The sequence below is a fragment of the Bos indicus x Bos taurus genome, chromosome 16 (genome assembly GCF_003369695.1).
Source record: "Bos indicus x Bos taurus breed Angus x Brahman F1 hybrid chromosome 16, Bos_hybrid_MaternalHap_v2.0, whole genome shotgun sequence".
NCBI classification, from domain to species: domain Eukaryota; kingdom Metazoa; phylum Chordata; class Mammalia; order Artiodactyla; family Bovidae; genus Bos; species Bos indicus x Bos taurus.
The window spans coordinates 41,208,537-41,221,941 of record NC_040091.1 but is presented as its reverse complement, the minus strand read 5'-3'; the positions used below and the strand labels follow the sequence as shown (position 1 = coordinate 41,221,941).

General features: G+C 54.3%; 1 protein-coding gene across 1 annotated transcript; it reads right to left on the bottom strand.

The window, feature by feature from the left end:
* Positions 1-73: 73 nt before the first annotated feature.
* Positions 74-13,123, bottom strand: MTHFR (methylenetetrahydrofolate reductase). Its single transcript, XM_027564885.1, is given in 13 exon segments — positions 74-1,077; positions 1,592-1,711; positions 2,536-2,637; positions 3,735-3,917; positions 4,174-4,354; positions 4,500-4,634; positions 4,909-5,077; positions 5,080-5,158; positions 6,100-6,293; positions 9,513-9,623; positions 10,441-10,679; positions 12,068-12,313; positions 12,582-13,123. Coding segments are annotated over 13 exon segments (2,088 nt in total). The 5' UTR covers positions 12,692-13,123; the 3' UTR covers positions 74-858.
* Positions 13,124-13,405: the final 282 nt, after the last annotated feature.

The following is a 13,405-nucleotide window of genomic DNA, read 5'->3' as shown; positions in this document are numbered from 1 at the left end:
GGGTGCTCTGAGGGGAGGAAGCAGCTGGCAGGAGGAGGGGGTTCCGCCTGAAAAATAAGCCAGGAAGAAGTCAGTCGAGCTGGACCAACCTCATCTTCACCCTTGATGGTAACAGGCAGGGTATCCTTTCACCCTTCAGGGCCAGGGGAGAAGTGGGAAGGCCAAGGGTACAAGGGTTCAAACACCTTTAACCCTTAAGAGGCAGTTTCTTGAGTCACAGGGATACGTCTTTCAAACAGCAGCACTGTAGAAAGGGGAGAAACCCAGTTGAGCTCTCTGCTAAAAGGAGGCCACAACTATTAGGTTTCAGTCCAAGGTCCGTCCAGGGGCCACCGCCTGACGGGGCAGTTGGCAGGCAGGGCAGTGGCTGCCTCTTCATTCCCAAATGGGTGGCACCCGGCTGCCAATGCCTTGGAGGTGGAAGGGTGAGGCGCTATGACCTTGCCGTGTCTCCTCTGCAGTCCCACAGGGCCTGCTGCAATGTTCACTTTGCCTGTTCTCCTGGCGCCCAGGAGCAAGGTCACTGGCAGTCAGTCCAAGGCTGGCCCCAAGGGGCTCTATTAGCAACAGCCCTTCTCGGGGTGGACGGCGTTCTGTCCATGGGGTCTTTGTGGAAGTGGCTGCTCCCCACCAGAGCACAGACTCTCAGCTGAGCAGGAACACCAGGTTCCCGTGTGGGGCGGACTCAAGTCTAGCCAGAGCCTGGGAACCTCACACCAGTCTAGCTGCCATCATTGTGTCAGAAGGTGGAGGCCAGGGCTGGGGAGAAACGAAGAACAGGGGTCTCCCAAAGAGCCAGGATGGAGATGAGGAAGGCGGGACACAGTGGCCTCAAGCTAAGGTTGTCAGGGTGCAGGGTCACAGCGCCTCTGTCTCCCTCTTGTCTTGGGGGGGCCTGCTGAGAAGCTCAAACGTGTCTTCCACCACCTGCCACAGGCAGTTGTCCAGCGGAAACTCGTTGTCCACCAGGTTGACCAGGAAGTAGTTGTCGTGGATGTACTGGATGATCATGCGGGAGGGGGACTCCTCCTCATACAGCTTGCCCCACTGCTCAATCCACAGCGCGAAGGCCTCATCCTGCGTGTGTGCACATGCAAGCACATAGGCGCACACACACACACACACACACACACGGAGTCGCAGGCACACACGCACAGAGGGGCACAGGTACGCACAGACACACACGGAGACACGGCAAACATACAGGAAAGCACAGGTACGCATAATCGCACGTACAGAAACACACACACAGAGACACAGGCACACAGAGAGGCACAGGTACGCACAGTCCCAGACAGACAGATACACAGACACAACAGCCAAGTTACCAGAGCTGCCCCTACGTCGGGGCTCCATGCTCAGCACCCCAAGGGCCTCTGCTGCTGCCCAACAGGATGTATTCCAAAAACTCAGCATAGCCCATTGCCAGTACCACCCCCCTCCCCGGGCGAGAGGTAAAACACCGTGAGTCAGAGTCAGGCTGCTGCCAGCCCTGGGGGTGCAGCCTCTAGCCACCTACCCAGGACCTGGCGACACGGCCCGCACAAGGCTCTGTAGGTGGGCAGGGCAGGCCTGCTCCTGGCCCCCTTACCTTCCAGAACATGAAGCTGACCGGGTCCACCACTGTGGGCTGGATGATCTCTCGGCCAGGGAAGATGCCCCAGGTGACCGCGTTGGGTTGCAGCTCAGGGGCGTTGGTGATATTTTCACCCTGGGGGAGGTGGGCAGGAGCAGACTTGGGGTGCAGACAGCTGCAGTCCTCTCACCTGGAGCACGCACCCCTGTTCCCCTTTCCGCCCCCCAGCTCTGCAGCTCTGTGACCAGCCACAAGCCTGAAAGTCAGAAGTCATCCTGGCCTTTTCTGTCCTCCACCCGAAGTGCCAATCAGCTCCTCTTTCAGTGGTTCTGCTCACTTCCTCTCATGTCTCGCCTGGCCAGGCCTCTCTTTGCTACTTAGACCACCAGGCCTGGGGACTCTTGTCTGCCCAGCCCTGTTATCCACACAGCTGTCCACTGGGACCTGCCCCCAATCAAACACAGGGCCAAGGCTACCTCTTGCCTATAAGGGAAACCTCAAATGCCAAGCATGACAATTGAGACCCCTAAAGACCTGGGCCTGGCTAACACTTCAGCCTCCCTCTGACCCCATTCAGCAAAGAGGCCTTGGCACACCCTCGGCCCTTTCTCTGGATTGCCCTTTACTCCTCATCCTTAAAGATTCAGATTACACAGATCCCTCCCATCACCTCCTCTGACCTCTCAAGTTAGACATCCCTCCCGCATCTCCAGCTTCCTCCACTGAAGTTCACTGTTACAAAGTGCAGCAGCTTGCGCCCATTCATAATTATCCACTGATGGCCTCCTCGCTAGGCTGGAAGCTCTAGGAGTGAGGCCTGGCTCTGTCTGCTAATCTGCTTGGCATGATGCCTGGCCCAGTTGGGCACTCTGTGATTGCTGAATGGCAGAGTAAATGTGGGGCCCTTGGCCCTGGTGCTCTGGCCCTGCCGGGCGCCCTTTGACCCAGGGCTGGCCTACCTTCACATCCACGATGTGGTAATTCACCCGGAGTTCATACTTCTTCAGCACCTGCAAAAGCGCCTCCACTGTTTCTCGGGAAGTGAAGAACTCTAAGTAGGCCTGCGGGAGGGAGACAGGCACTGTCATATAACCTGCAGACCTCGCTGGACACCTTCCACGGGCGCTGCTGAGCGAGCTCTGTGCTCTGAAACACTGGACGCTTGTCCTGCTGACCGTGCTGGGGAGACACCCATGAGGACACATGTGGAAGGACACTTAAGGTGTTGGGATGAACAGCGGCCACTGGCTAGAGTTAGCAAATACATGAATGACAGGGAGGGGAGCAGGTATGTGCAGTTTCTTGGTCTCGACGGGTCTGAGGGCCATCTGGCACCCTTCCATCCAGTGGACAAAGTGTCCACGGAGAAACCATTTCAGAAGCTGTACAGGGGGCCCAGTTTGGCAAGAGAGGCCTGACACACCCTATCCCCTGTTTGCTGGGTGGAGGGCTTCTCCAGCACTACTTGGCCATCAGGAATTAAGCTGGGTTTATTTATTTAAATTTTGGCCACCATATGGCATGTGGGATCTTAGGTCCCAGACCGAGGGATCTAACCCATCCACCTGCATTGGAAGTGTGGAGTCTTATCACTGGACACCAGGGAACTCCAAAGCTGGGTTTATCTAAATTCACTTGCTATAATACTCATAAAACTGCAAAGTGGGGGCTGTTAGCTCCATTTTGTAGATGAGGAAACTTAAGTTCAGGGAAGTTAAGGAACTTGTCTGCACTAACTGTACACAGCAGAGCTGGTATACAAACGCAAGTCTGTCTAACCCCTGAGCCTTCAGGCTTTAGTTTAGAATGTAATTTTGACTCTAGCAGCCCCTGGAGAAAGGGATCCACAAGGAACAGTACTAACAGCTCCCAGTTAGGGGACGTTTCCCACGTGCTAAGCACTTTATGTGCTTTTTTGTGTTTCATTCCCAAAACACCTGGCATATCCCCATTTTACAGAAGGGAAAGTTGAGGCTCAGAGCAGCCAAGTGACCATTCTATCCAGGTCTGTCCGACTCCGAGCCTGAGCTCCCTTCCACTTTGATTTACTGCTGCTCAGAATAAAAAGTCCCCGAGAGGAAGGCCGCTCTGTCTTCAGCCCTGGAGAACCCCTGCATGCAGGTCAAGGGGTGGGTAGCCCTATGGGTCCCTGCCACACCTTCTGGAAGACATAGCCCCCACTGGGGCCCCAGCCCACGATGGGGTCAGAGGACGGCTTCCCGTTGATGTTGGGCTGGGAGTTGATGGTGAGGATGCCTCGCCGGTTCACTCTCAGCAGCTCCTCCTTCATCAGGCTGGTCTCGGCTGCCAGGGGCTCATCATTCCAGGGCAGGCAAGTCACCTGAGAAGGGTGAGCCCAGCTGGAACAACAATCCGACCTGGCGCCCTGGGTCCCTCCCTGTTACAGTCCCCATCAGAGACCTAGCCTGTCTCTCCCTCTGTAAGCCCCTTCCAGGCACCCCACATGGGGACCCCCTGACTCACCTCCTCCCTTGGCCGAGGTGCCACATCCAGACACGGTGACAAGACTCAGGGTAGGGCGTGTGGCCCACAGGATGAGGGACAGTAACCGGGGATCCCACCCCAGCCGCACTCACTTTGTAGCCATTCTGGTTGGGCTCTCCCGAGAGGTAGTGGGCAAAGACTTGGAAGACGCTTTCCTCACTGGTCAGCTCCTCCCCCCACATCTTGAGCAGCTCTTCCTTCGGGGACTTGCTCTTTAGGTAGAAGAGGTAGTAGTCCTTCAGCTCCCCAAAGGCCGGAGAGGAGGAATTGCCCCTGGCGGAGGAGGTGCCCTAGGTCAAGTCATACTCCAGACAATGGCCTCCACCTGCCCCGGGGGCGGTGCATTCCTGTGAATTGTCCGAAAGGCTCCTCCACACTCAGACTCCCTCCTCCTTCGGATAAACAGAACCCCACTCACCAGCGGCCATTGGGGAACTCGTCCCACTCCTGCGTACGGTAAATGTAACTCTTTGGTCTCGAGGCCCAGAAGATGGGCCGGACATCCTCCACCCGGCGCTTGGGGTGGGCACTGAGGGCCCAGGGCAGGGGACGCCTGGGTGAGAATGGAGAAGAAAGGGTCAAGGACTGGACAGAGGGAGGGAGGGAGGCAGCACTGAGCCCAGGTTCTTCCATCGAACTCAAACATCAAGCTGGACAGGCAGTTCTGGCTGAGACTGGAGCTCTAAGACACTAGACACCGCACAACCCTCTGTGCCCCATGGCGGCTGGCACAGCTAGGGTGTGCACATTCTGGGACTTCTGACTTCCTGACCCACCCGACTCTCCTCTGTGGCTCCTGGGCCTGAATTCGGGGCCCCTGGCCTCACCTAGGGTCCTCAATCCAAAGCCCCAGGCGCTTCAGCACCTCGATGGTGGCCACCTCGCGGTTGAGGGTGTAGAAGTGGAGGCCTGGAACCAAGCCACTGGCCAGCAGCTCCTGGCACAGGCTCACGGCCTGCTCGATGCCATAGTTGCGGATGGCAGCATCATTGTCTTGATGGGCTCGATCACATCCTTGATCTGCTGTGGCACCTCCAGTTTGGACAGTTTCACCAGCTGCCGGAGGGAGTGGTAGCCCTGCCCAAGACATGGGGGCGCTGCAGGGGCCATCTCCCAGCCTGTCTCTCACCCCCCATACTCATCCCCCCACCGGGTCTCCTGGCCCCTGTAATGTGACACAGGGTGACCCAGGACAGTCAGGCCATACAGCAAAGCACCCTTGCCTACTTCAGCTTTTTCTACTCTGCAGATGAGAGTAGCTGCCCCCAACATCCCTCGGGCTTCCCTGGTGGCTTAAGTGGTAAAGAATCTGCCTGTAACGAGGGAGATCCAGATTCGATCCCGGGGTTGGGAAGATCCCCTCGAGAAAGGAATGGCAACCCACTCCAGTATTCTTGCCTGGAGAATGCCATGGACAGAGGTGCTGGACGGGCTACAGTTCATGGGGTCACAGAGAGTCAGACATGACTAACACTTTCATACTTCATAGCATCTCAGCCACAGGCCTGAGGCAGCCCTTTGGCCCCTAGATGGATCTATTGATAGCACGGCGGTCATTTAAGCCAGTGGTTCCCAAGCCTCACCAATCACCAGAATCGCCCACCACATTTAAGAAGTAATGGACAGATTCCCAAGCCCCACCTCAGATCTACTGAACCAGAACTTCAAGGCATGAGGTCTGGAAATCTATCCTTTGAAAAAGCTCATTAAATGATACTGGTGACAGTGAAGTTTGGAAACCATTAACCAAAATTTATAACGAGAGTAATAACCCCTTTCAATGACACTTATCAGCAAGCCTCTCCAACAGATACTATTGCTATTTGAGAAGACATCAGGGGTCTGAAGTGGCTAGAAAGATAGCATTTTGCAAAGACTGAGCATCCGTTTAATGAAAATCTAATAAGCATCAGAAAGAACTTGAGCCTGAACTTCACCCCAGAGCCCTGGCTAAGGGGGAAGTGCTAGGATGAGCAGGGACAGTGGTGGGAGTCCATTAGCCCTCCTGGGACCCTCACCTGAATTGGGAAGATGCCGGGGAGGATGGGGCAGGTAATGCCTATCTCGGAGCAAGCCTTCACAAAGCGGAAGAATGTTTCAGCCTCAAAGAATAGCTGGGTGATGATGAAGTCGGCTCCTGCAGCCACCTTCTCCTTCAGGTGCTTCAGATCAGCCTCAAAGCTCTCTCCTTCAGGGTGGCCTTTGGGGTAACCTGCCAACAGGGATACCATAGAAAGAGGCTGGCTCCACCCGCTCAAGGTGAGTGATGAAGAAACCAGAGAGCCGGCAGTGGACAGCTCCGGACCCATACCTTCTAGCCTCTCAGCACGGACAGGCTGAAGTGGTGACGGCTGCACTGCTCAGATGGGCCCCTCGCCCAGAAGGTGACCCTCGGTGAGAGCTGGATTAGAGTCAGCACCGCTCCCAAGAGTGGGGGTGGACTGCCCTCAAATTCCCACACTGTCCTGCTTCATGGTCCATGCAGTCAGGCCAAGCTGACCTGGATTTGGTGGCCACAGAAAAGAGAAAATGCTACATTCACACTGGCTGGGCAGCTTGGGAGGATGGGCTTGACTCTAGGTACCGGATGAAAACGGTGCTTTTAATTTCACATCAAAATCACTCAGTGGTTCCACACAGTACAGTCAGAACCATGTTACACAAGGAAGAAGTTAAGAGAGTGGAGGTTCTGCTTGAAGAAAAGAATGGAGAGAACATGATAATTATTCCTAAATGCCCACAGGTCTGTCACCGGGAAAACAGAGTTCCTTATTCGCTACATCTTGTGCTGCTTCTGATGGCAGAACTAGAATCAGTTTCAGAGAGCTGACTGACAGTGGAAAGAGCAGCCCCACAAAAGAACAAACTCCCAGAGTGTGCAAACATGGGGGTGGGGGGGGGGCCGGGGTGCGGCTGGCGGGGCGGGGCACAGATGTCCACATCCTGTGATGGCAGGGATGTCTGGGAGGCGGAGCCAGACCTCCCCAAGGCACATCTAGATCCAGGAACAGTATACCTCACCCCACCCCACTTCCCCAGAGGACTAAACTCACTAGTGCCTTTGCCTGCACTGAAAGACTCGAGGACCTAATGAACTACAAGCAGAGCACTGGCTTCTTCAGCCTGAGGCCAGGGCAGGACCCTAAGGAAGTCCCAGACCTGAACCCATGCTGTTGGACAGCCAGGCTGCTTTGCTGTGACAAGGCAGTTTCATTCTTAAGAAAGCCCGAGTCATCAAAAATGGATAGAAGAACTACTGTTCCAGGGATAAGGGGGTGGGAGGATTAAACACCAGACTGCTACACTTTCAATAACAAGGCTATTTTTCCAGCAGGAATTTCAGAAACAGAGGTTTTAACAGCCAAAACTCTAGAAAACCTCAACGGCACCCAAGAGATCCAGCCGTTGCTGACGTTTGGGTTTTGCTATGTTCTTATTCTATGGTGGCCAGCTGGGTGCTTCCTAATCCACCCGTCCACTTTCTCATCCACTTCACCATGAGCAAGGCACCAAACCGCTCGGCAACTGTACACTCACAGCTCTGCTGGTTTCTACTTGTGACCATCCAATGCCCACCACATGTGGGCACATTCCCCAATCAACCATCTCGTGGCCCCGTGAGCAAGGACACTTGAATTCCCAATTTCTCATCAGGGCCTCCCACACTCATCCACCTCAACACCCTATTCCTAACACTGAGTGGACCTGTACACTGGGGGCCTGGGGACACAGCCCAAAGCCCTCACAAGAAGTAATTTCCTTGAAGTCACATGGCTTACTTTTTAAAGTTCAGATCACTCCGATGTTCTACTCCATCACATAACTGGGTTCGTTTTAATAAGAGTGATATAATTTTCTCCAAAATATTTGAAAAAATCATCATGCCAAGATGATGCATCAAACGAATCCCTGGACTTCCAGTGTGTCTGGCACACACTGCCTCATCATACTTAAGTCCCTATTCAAGAAGCTTAAGGCCCAGACCCCAAGAGTGAGGGCAAGAGGGAAGGCCATGCCCTTTCTAGCAGGTAAACCTCACCTCCCGGCTGTAGCTAAAGAAACTAGAGTTGAAACTAGAGTTCTCTCTCCTGAGATCTGGATTTATCACTGAGGCCTGAAGGTCCATCTTGGCTACACCCAGGAGCAAGAAGTGGGTCACATGCGTACCATACATATCAGAGACAGGGCAAGTGTACATATCAGATCTACTGGGTGAAGCATGGAGCACTGGAAGGCCGAGATGGGGCTCTGTGGCCCCAGAGAGGATGAGGGAGGGCTGTGGATTCCAGGGCTTAGTGAGGTCTGATGCCATTCCCTGACCTTATTCTGAGATTCCCTGCCCTCGGAACCTTAATATCTCTCTTTTGTTTGAGAAGGAATAGAGCTGGGGAACAGGCTAATAGCAAGAGAAGGCAGAGGAACAAAACTTTACAATTTGAAGGGATACAGGGTGGGGGGAAATCATTGGTTCTGATTCGTGTTCACCTTCAGTAAATAAAACCTCCTTTTGAAACTGTTCACACCTCCCTAATACAGTTAAAAATAACGTGGCCCTTTTCCCTTTCACATGAAAACACAACATCCTTTTTTCATCAGGTCAAGAACACATACATATCTTCCTTGGAAGTCTGGGTGGTTAGATTTTGGCCACCAGGAGTTGAAGAAGAAGGGGAGAGGAAGGGGCTCCCAATGGTGGGCACAGGTGTAAGGACAGAAGAGCCCTGGCCATACGACACTGGCTTATGCTACATGAACGGAAAATCAAGTTCAGTTTTGGTACTTTTCATTCCACTGTACTCAGTTGTATAGTACTTCCAAATTCAAAATGAAAAGAAAAGTTGCTCTGTATCAAGACATCTGAGCGACATTACATTTTTAAAAATGGACGGAGGACTTCCCTGGTGGTCCAGTGGTTAAGAATCTGCCTGCCAATGCAGGGGACGCAGGTTCAATCCCTGGTCTGGGAAGATCCCACATGCTGTGGGGCAACTAAGCCCGAGCACCACAGCTACTGAGCCCACGTGCGCTAGAGCCCACGCTCCACCACGGGAGAAGCCACTGCAGTGAGAAGCCCGAGCGCCACAACTAGAGAGTAGGCACCACTCACCGCAACTAGAGAAAGCCCTCGTGTAGCAGTGAAGACCCAGCACAGCCAAAAAGAAATGAATGTTTTTTAAAAATAAAACTGTAAAAAAAAAATTAGGGGACGGTGACACTCCCAGGAGTGTGATGTATGAGAGGAGGAGGAAACGCAGAAGACGTGGCCTGTCCAAGCCACCTCTGCACTCCATCACTCCATTCCATCACAGCACAGGCCTCCCGCCACGGTGCAGGCAGGCCCCGGGGTGCAGTGAACCCTCCGGGTCCTCACCTGTGCCTCTCCTTCCTTCCTCTCTCAGGCCCCACCCACTGGGATGCCCCAGCCCCTCACCTGCCACACAGACGTCAAAGTAGTCACCAAACTCGTTTCGGATGTGCTTCACCAAGTCCGTAGCATAGTTGAAGCCTCCTTCCTCCTCTTCCCATTGGTCACCTATGGGGTCTGCAGGGTTGGAGGTCACAGTGCTGGGTCTCACCCCACCTCCAGGAACCTCTCTGTTCCTTCTTCCCACGCCCACACCCAGGGCCAACAGAATCTCGAAGGCAGAGCCTTCCAATTGCTGAACTTGGTGTCTGCGCTTTCCACTGTAGCACTTGGTAACAGTAGGAAGGACGACAGCAGCCAAGCCAGCAAACAGTCGCCAGGCACAGATGCAGGCAGTGGCTGGCAGAGAACAGCTGCCGTTCTGCATTCAGCCTGGAGCATCTGAGATCCCCCCCACCTGCTCACACCTAGGTGTGTCCAGGCACCTCGCCCAAGCCCACTGCTCGCTCTCCCACTCCCTGGGAACTCTTGCCTCCTGGGAGAAGCTTCCACTCATCTCAGGTGAGACATGGTCTTTGGGGATAGGGAGCATGAGGCCACAAGGACCCACCCAGCAGACTGCCACTTCCCACACTTGTGTGCCCCAATGACAGCCGGGGCCAGAGGCATAATCAGCTACTCTCACTCCTGGGACACAGGTCAGAGCGGAACTCTGTGACTGGGTCAAAAGCTGGGAGCAGGAAGGGATCGATTCAGTGGTGTACATCACAACAGTGGGTTATCAGGCACCGGCCGCGGTCCTGACTGAATTCCTACTGGGAGGTCAAAAGGTCAAAAAGTGGCTCCATCTGTGTGTCGCCCGTGGTCCTCTTGACCCACACCTACTAATGCTACTGGCAGGGATGGGACCCGGTGACAAGAAAAGAACCATTGCAGGGACAGAAGAGGTCCTCCAGAAAGCAAGACCCCAGAGAGCAGGCCGCTGGCTCCACACCTCCCCTCAGCGCCAGGATGTTCTTCAGGCCCAGCTGCTTGGCTTTGTTCAGGTGGCCCGTGATCTCTTCACGGCTCTGATGGCAGCAGGTCATGTGCAGGATTGTCTCGAGGCCGCAGTAGTTCACGGCAGTGCTGGCAATCACCATGGATGAGGTCTCCTTGTCGGAGCCAGGATCCCCGGCTGGGTGCCAGGTCACGTCTACAAAGAGGGGGCCACCCGCTCCCATCCGGTCAAACCTGTAGGGAATTTCTTTCTGAGGAGGGGCTCCTGGGGGTGCACCACCCGTCACCACCTTCCCATGGGGTCTTGGACTTAGAGAAGCCTCACCTGCAGGTTGGCATCAGACTGACCTGCATTCACATCCTGGCTCTGCTACTCATCAACTGTGCGATCTTGGGAGAATTATTTAAACTCTCTGCGCCTCAGTTTTCTCATTTCTACAATGTGGCAGGGCACAGTGCCTACTTCTTAATAACATTCTGAGGATATCATGACAGATGGCTCCACAACTCAAGAACAGTGCCAGGTACGCAGTGAACAAGCAATCAGTGTGCTGCAATTATGATTACTCTTATTGCGAAGATAACAACAATAAAGCCATTTTCTGTGAGAGCAGCACTTTGGACTTCTCAAAGTGCTTGCATATTTACCATCTTGGGTGAATTAAGACATTTTGATGGATAAGGGTTCAGGGCACTCCTCAGAGTGGCAAGCAAGGCCTTATTCTAGGGAAAAAGAGGGTCAGCAGACACAAGTTTCTTCCATGCTACCTGCCTCCACCACTCCCCAGCCCCCCACCACTGCCCAGTCCTGGCAGCAGCCAAGAGTCCTGCAGAGCACGGCCACATTACCAGGACTAGTATCAAGAGCCACATGGATATGCTGTGTTATAAGCTGTGAAAAAGTGAAAGTGTTAGTCGCTCAGTTGTGTCCAACTCTTTGTGACCCCATGAACTGTAGCCTGCCAGGCTCCTCTGTTCATGGAATTCTCTAAGAATACTTGAGTGGGTAGCCATTCCCTTCTCCAGGGGATCGTCCTGACCCCAGGATCGAACCCGGATCTCCTGCACTGCAGGCAGATTATCTACCATCTGAACCACCAAGGAAGCCCATTATAAGCTGTGGTGCATTTGCACATTTTTGTGCCTTCAAATTTCACAACCATGGGAATGACACATAAGAGCAAGCAATACAAAGCATAAACTTTAAAAAAAGAACTGCTATTCATAAAGCGCTAATGCAATCCAGTTGGCATTTCTCGATTTCAAGGGCATAATCCAAATGCCAAACTTGCTAAAAATGTTCTCCAAGCCACTGTTTTTCAACTTTCTAAACTCTACTCATGATCTAGCCACAAACTCCATCAAAGAATGTTGTCTGGGAGAACGAACATTTTTAACTCCTGGAAGACTGTGAATAAAAATTCCACGTGCCTGGAGAGACTTTTACAGACCAGAAAGTGGCAAGTTGTGTATCAAAGCATCTCTCCGGGCTTGTCTTCTTTCCACCCCTTGGAGCTACCATTTTTCTGCTGGGTCAAAGTGCAGCCCAGCCGCAGGGCACAGTTCACCTATTCACCTTGCCTCCATTCCCAGCCTGTACTCCTTATCTTACACCAACTCACCTGGAGATGAGATTGACAGCACCCTGGGCAGTTCGGGGAGGGAAGAACTCTAGGGAGAACCACTTGTCTCCAGAGTCCATCCTCCGCTTCATCTTCTCCCGGAGTCTCTCGCATCGCTCGGGGTCCAACCCCGGCGTGGAGCACCTTGAACTGTCCTTGGAGCTCTCGCTGCCGCTGCTGCTGCCCTCCCAGCGGGGGCCGGGGCTGCCGTTCCCTCTGGGTTCGTTCACCATGGCCGAGTTCCTGCTGCACGGGGCGAGGGCAGGGGGCGTGAGACGGCGGGGCAGGTGGCTGAGCCCCAACGTGGCAGGGTCAGGTGAGAGATGCTGCGTTTTCACGCAGGAAGAAGGCTGGTGAGGGTCTGGGTGACAAGGCCCCCACCCAGAGACTCCGCAGTAAGGACTGTCTGCGCTGCCTCGCTCCAAGCTTGGCCCTCCACTGCTGCCTGACTCCAGGGACGTCAGCCCCAACCCGGCACATGCTCCTCAGCCCCTGGGTCCTCTGTGACCGCTACCTGATGGAGGGTGGCACTGAGAGCCTTCCGCTGCCAGCCTCCGAAGCTCGCATTCCCAGGGAGGGGCAGCAGTGCCCCACTGGGAAGACCTTGGGTTTTGGGCAGTCCATCTCCGCCAGGGTAAACTTAGACCCCGGACCTCTGAGTTCCTGAGAAACGAGGAACCTTCCCCAGCGGGTGTGCCTGACTGGGCGGAGCCATGACAAAGGAAGAGCTTAAAGCTGTGGCTGGGGCCAGCGCAAGGGGGCGGGCGCAGGATTCCAGGCGAGAGGGAGGGCTGAGGCACTAAGCCGTTGAAGATGGATAGAAGGAGGGGGACATGGGGCTGCAGACCGCAGCGTTTGGGTGGAGATGAGGTCAACAGATGTTCGGGGCGACTGCAGCACTTGCCAAGAAGGAACAGTTCAGCCCTGGAAACATCTCCTGGGACTGGGAACAGTTTGTGTGCACGCAGGATGGAAGGGCTTAGGGCTTGACGAAGCTGCCAGCTTTCTCCCAAGTTTGTGCTTCTCTGACAAGTCCATGTCATGGGTTGCTAAGTCACTTCAGTCGTGTCCAACTCTGTGCGACCCCATAGACGGCAGCCCACCAAGCTCCCCCATCCCTGGGATTCTCCAGGCAAGAATACTGGAGTGGGTTGCTATTTCCTTCTCCAATGCATGAAAGTGAAAAGTGAAAGTGAAGTCGCTCAGTCGTCTCCGACTCTTAGCGACCCCATGGACTGCAGCCTACCAGGCTCCTCTGTCCATGGGATTTGCCAGGCAAGAGTACTGGAGTAGGTTGCCATGGATTGGCTGGGTTCCAAAAGTAGCCAGATCCAAGCT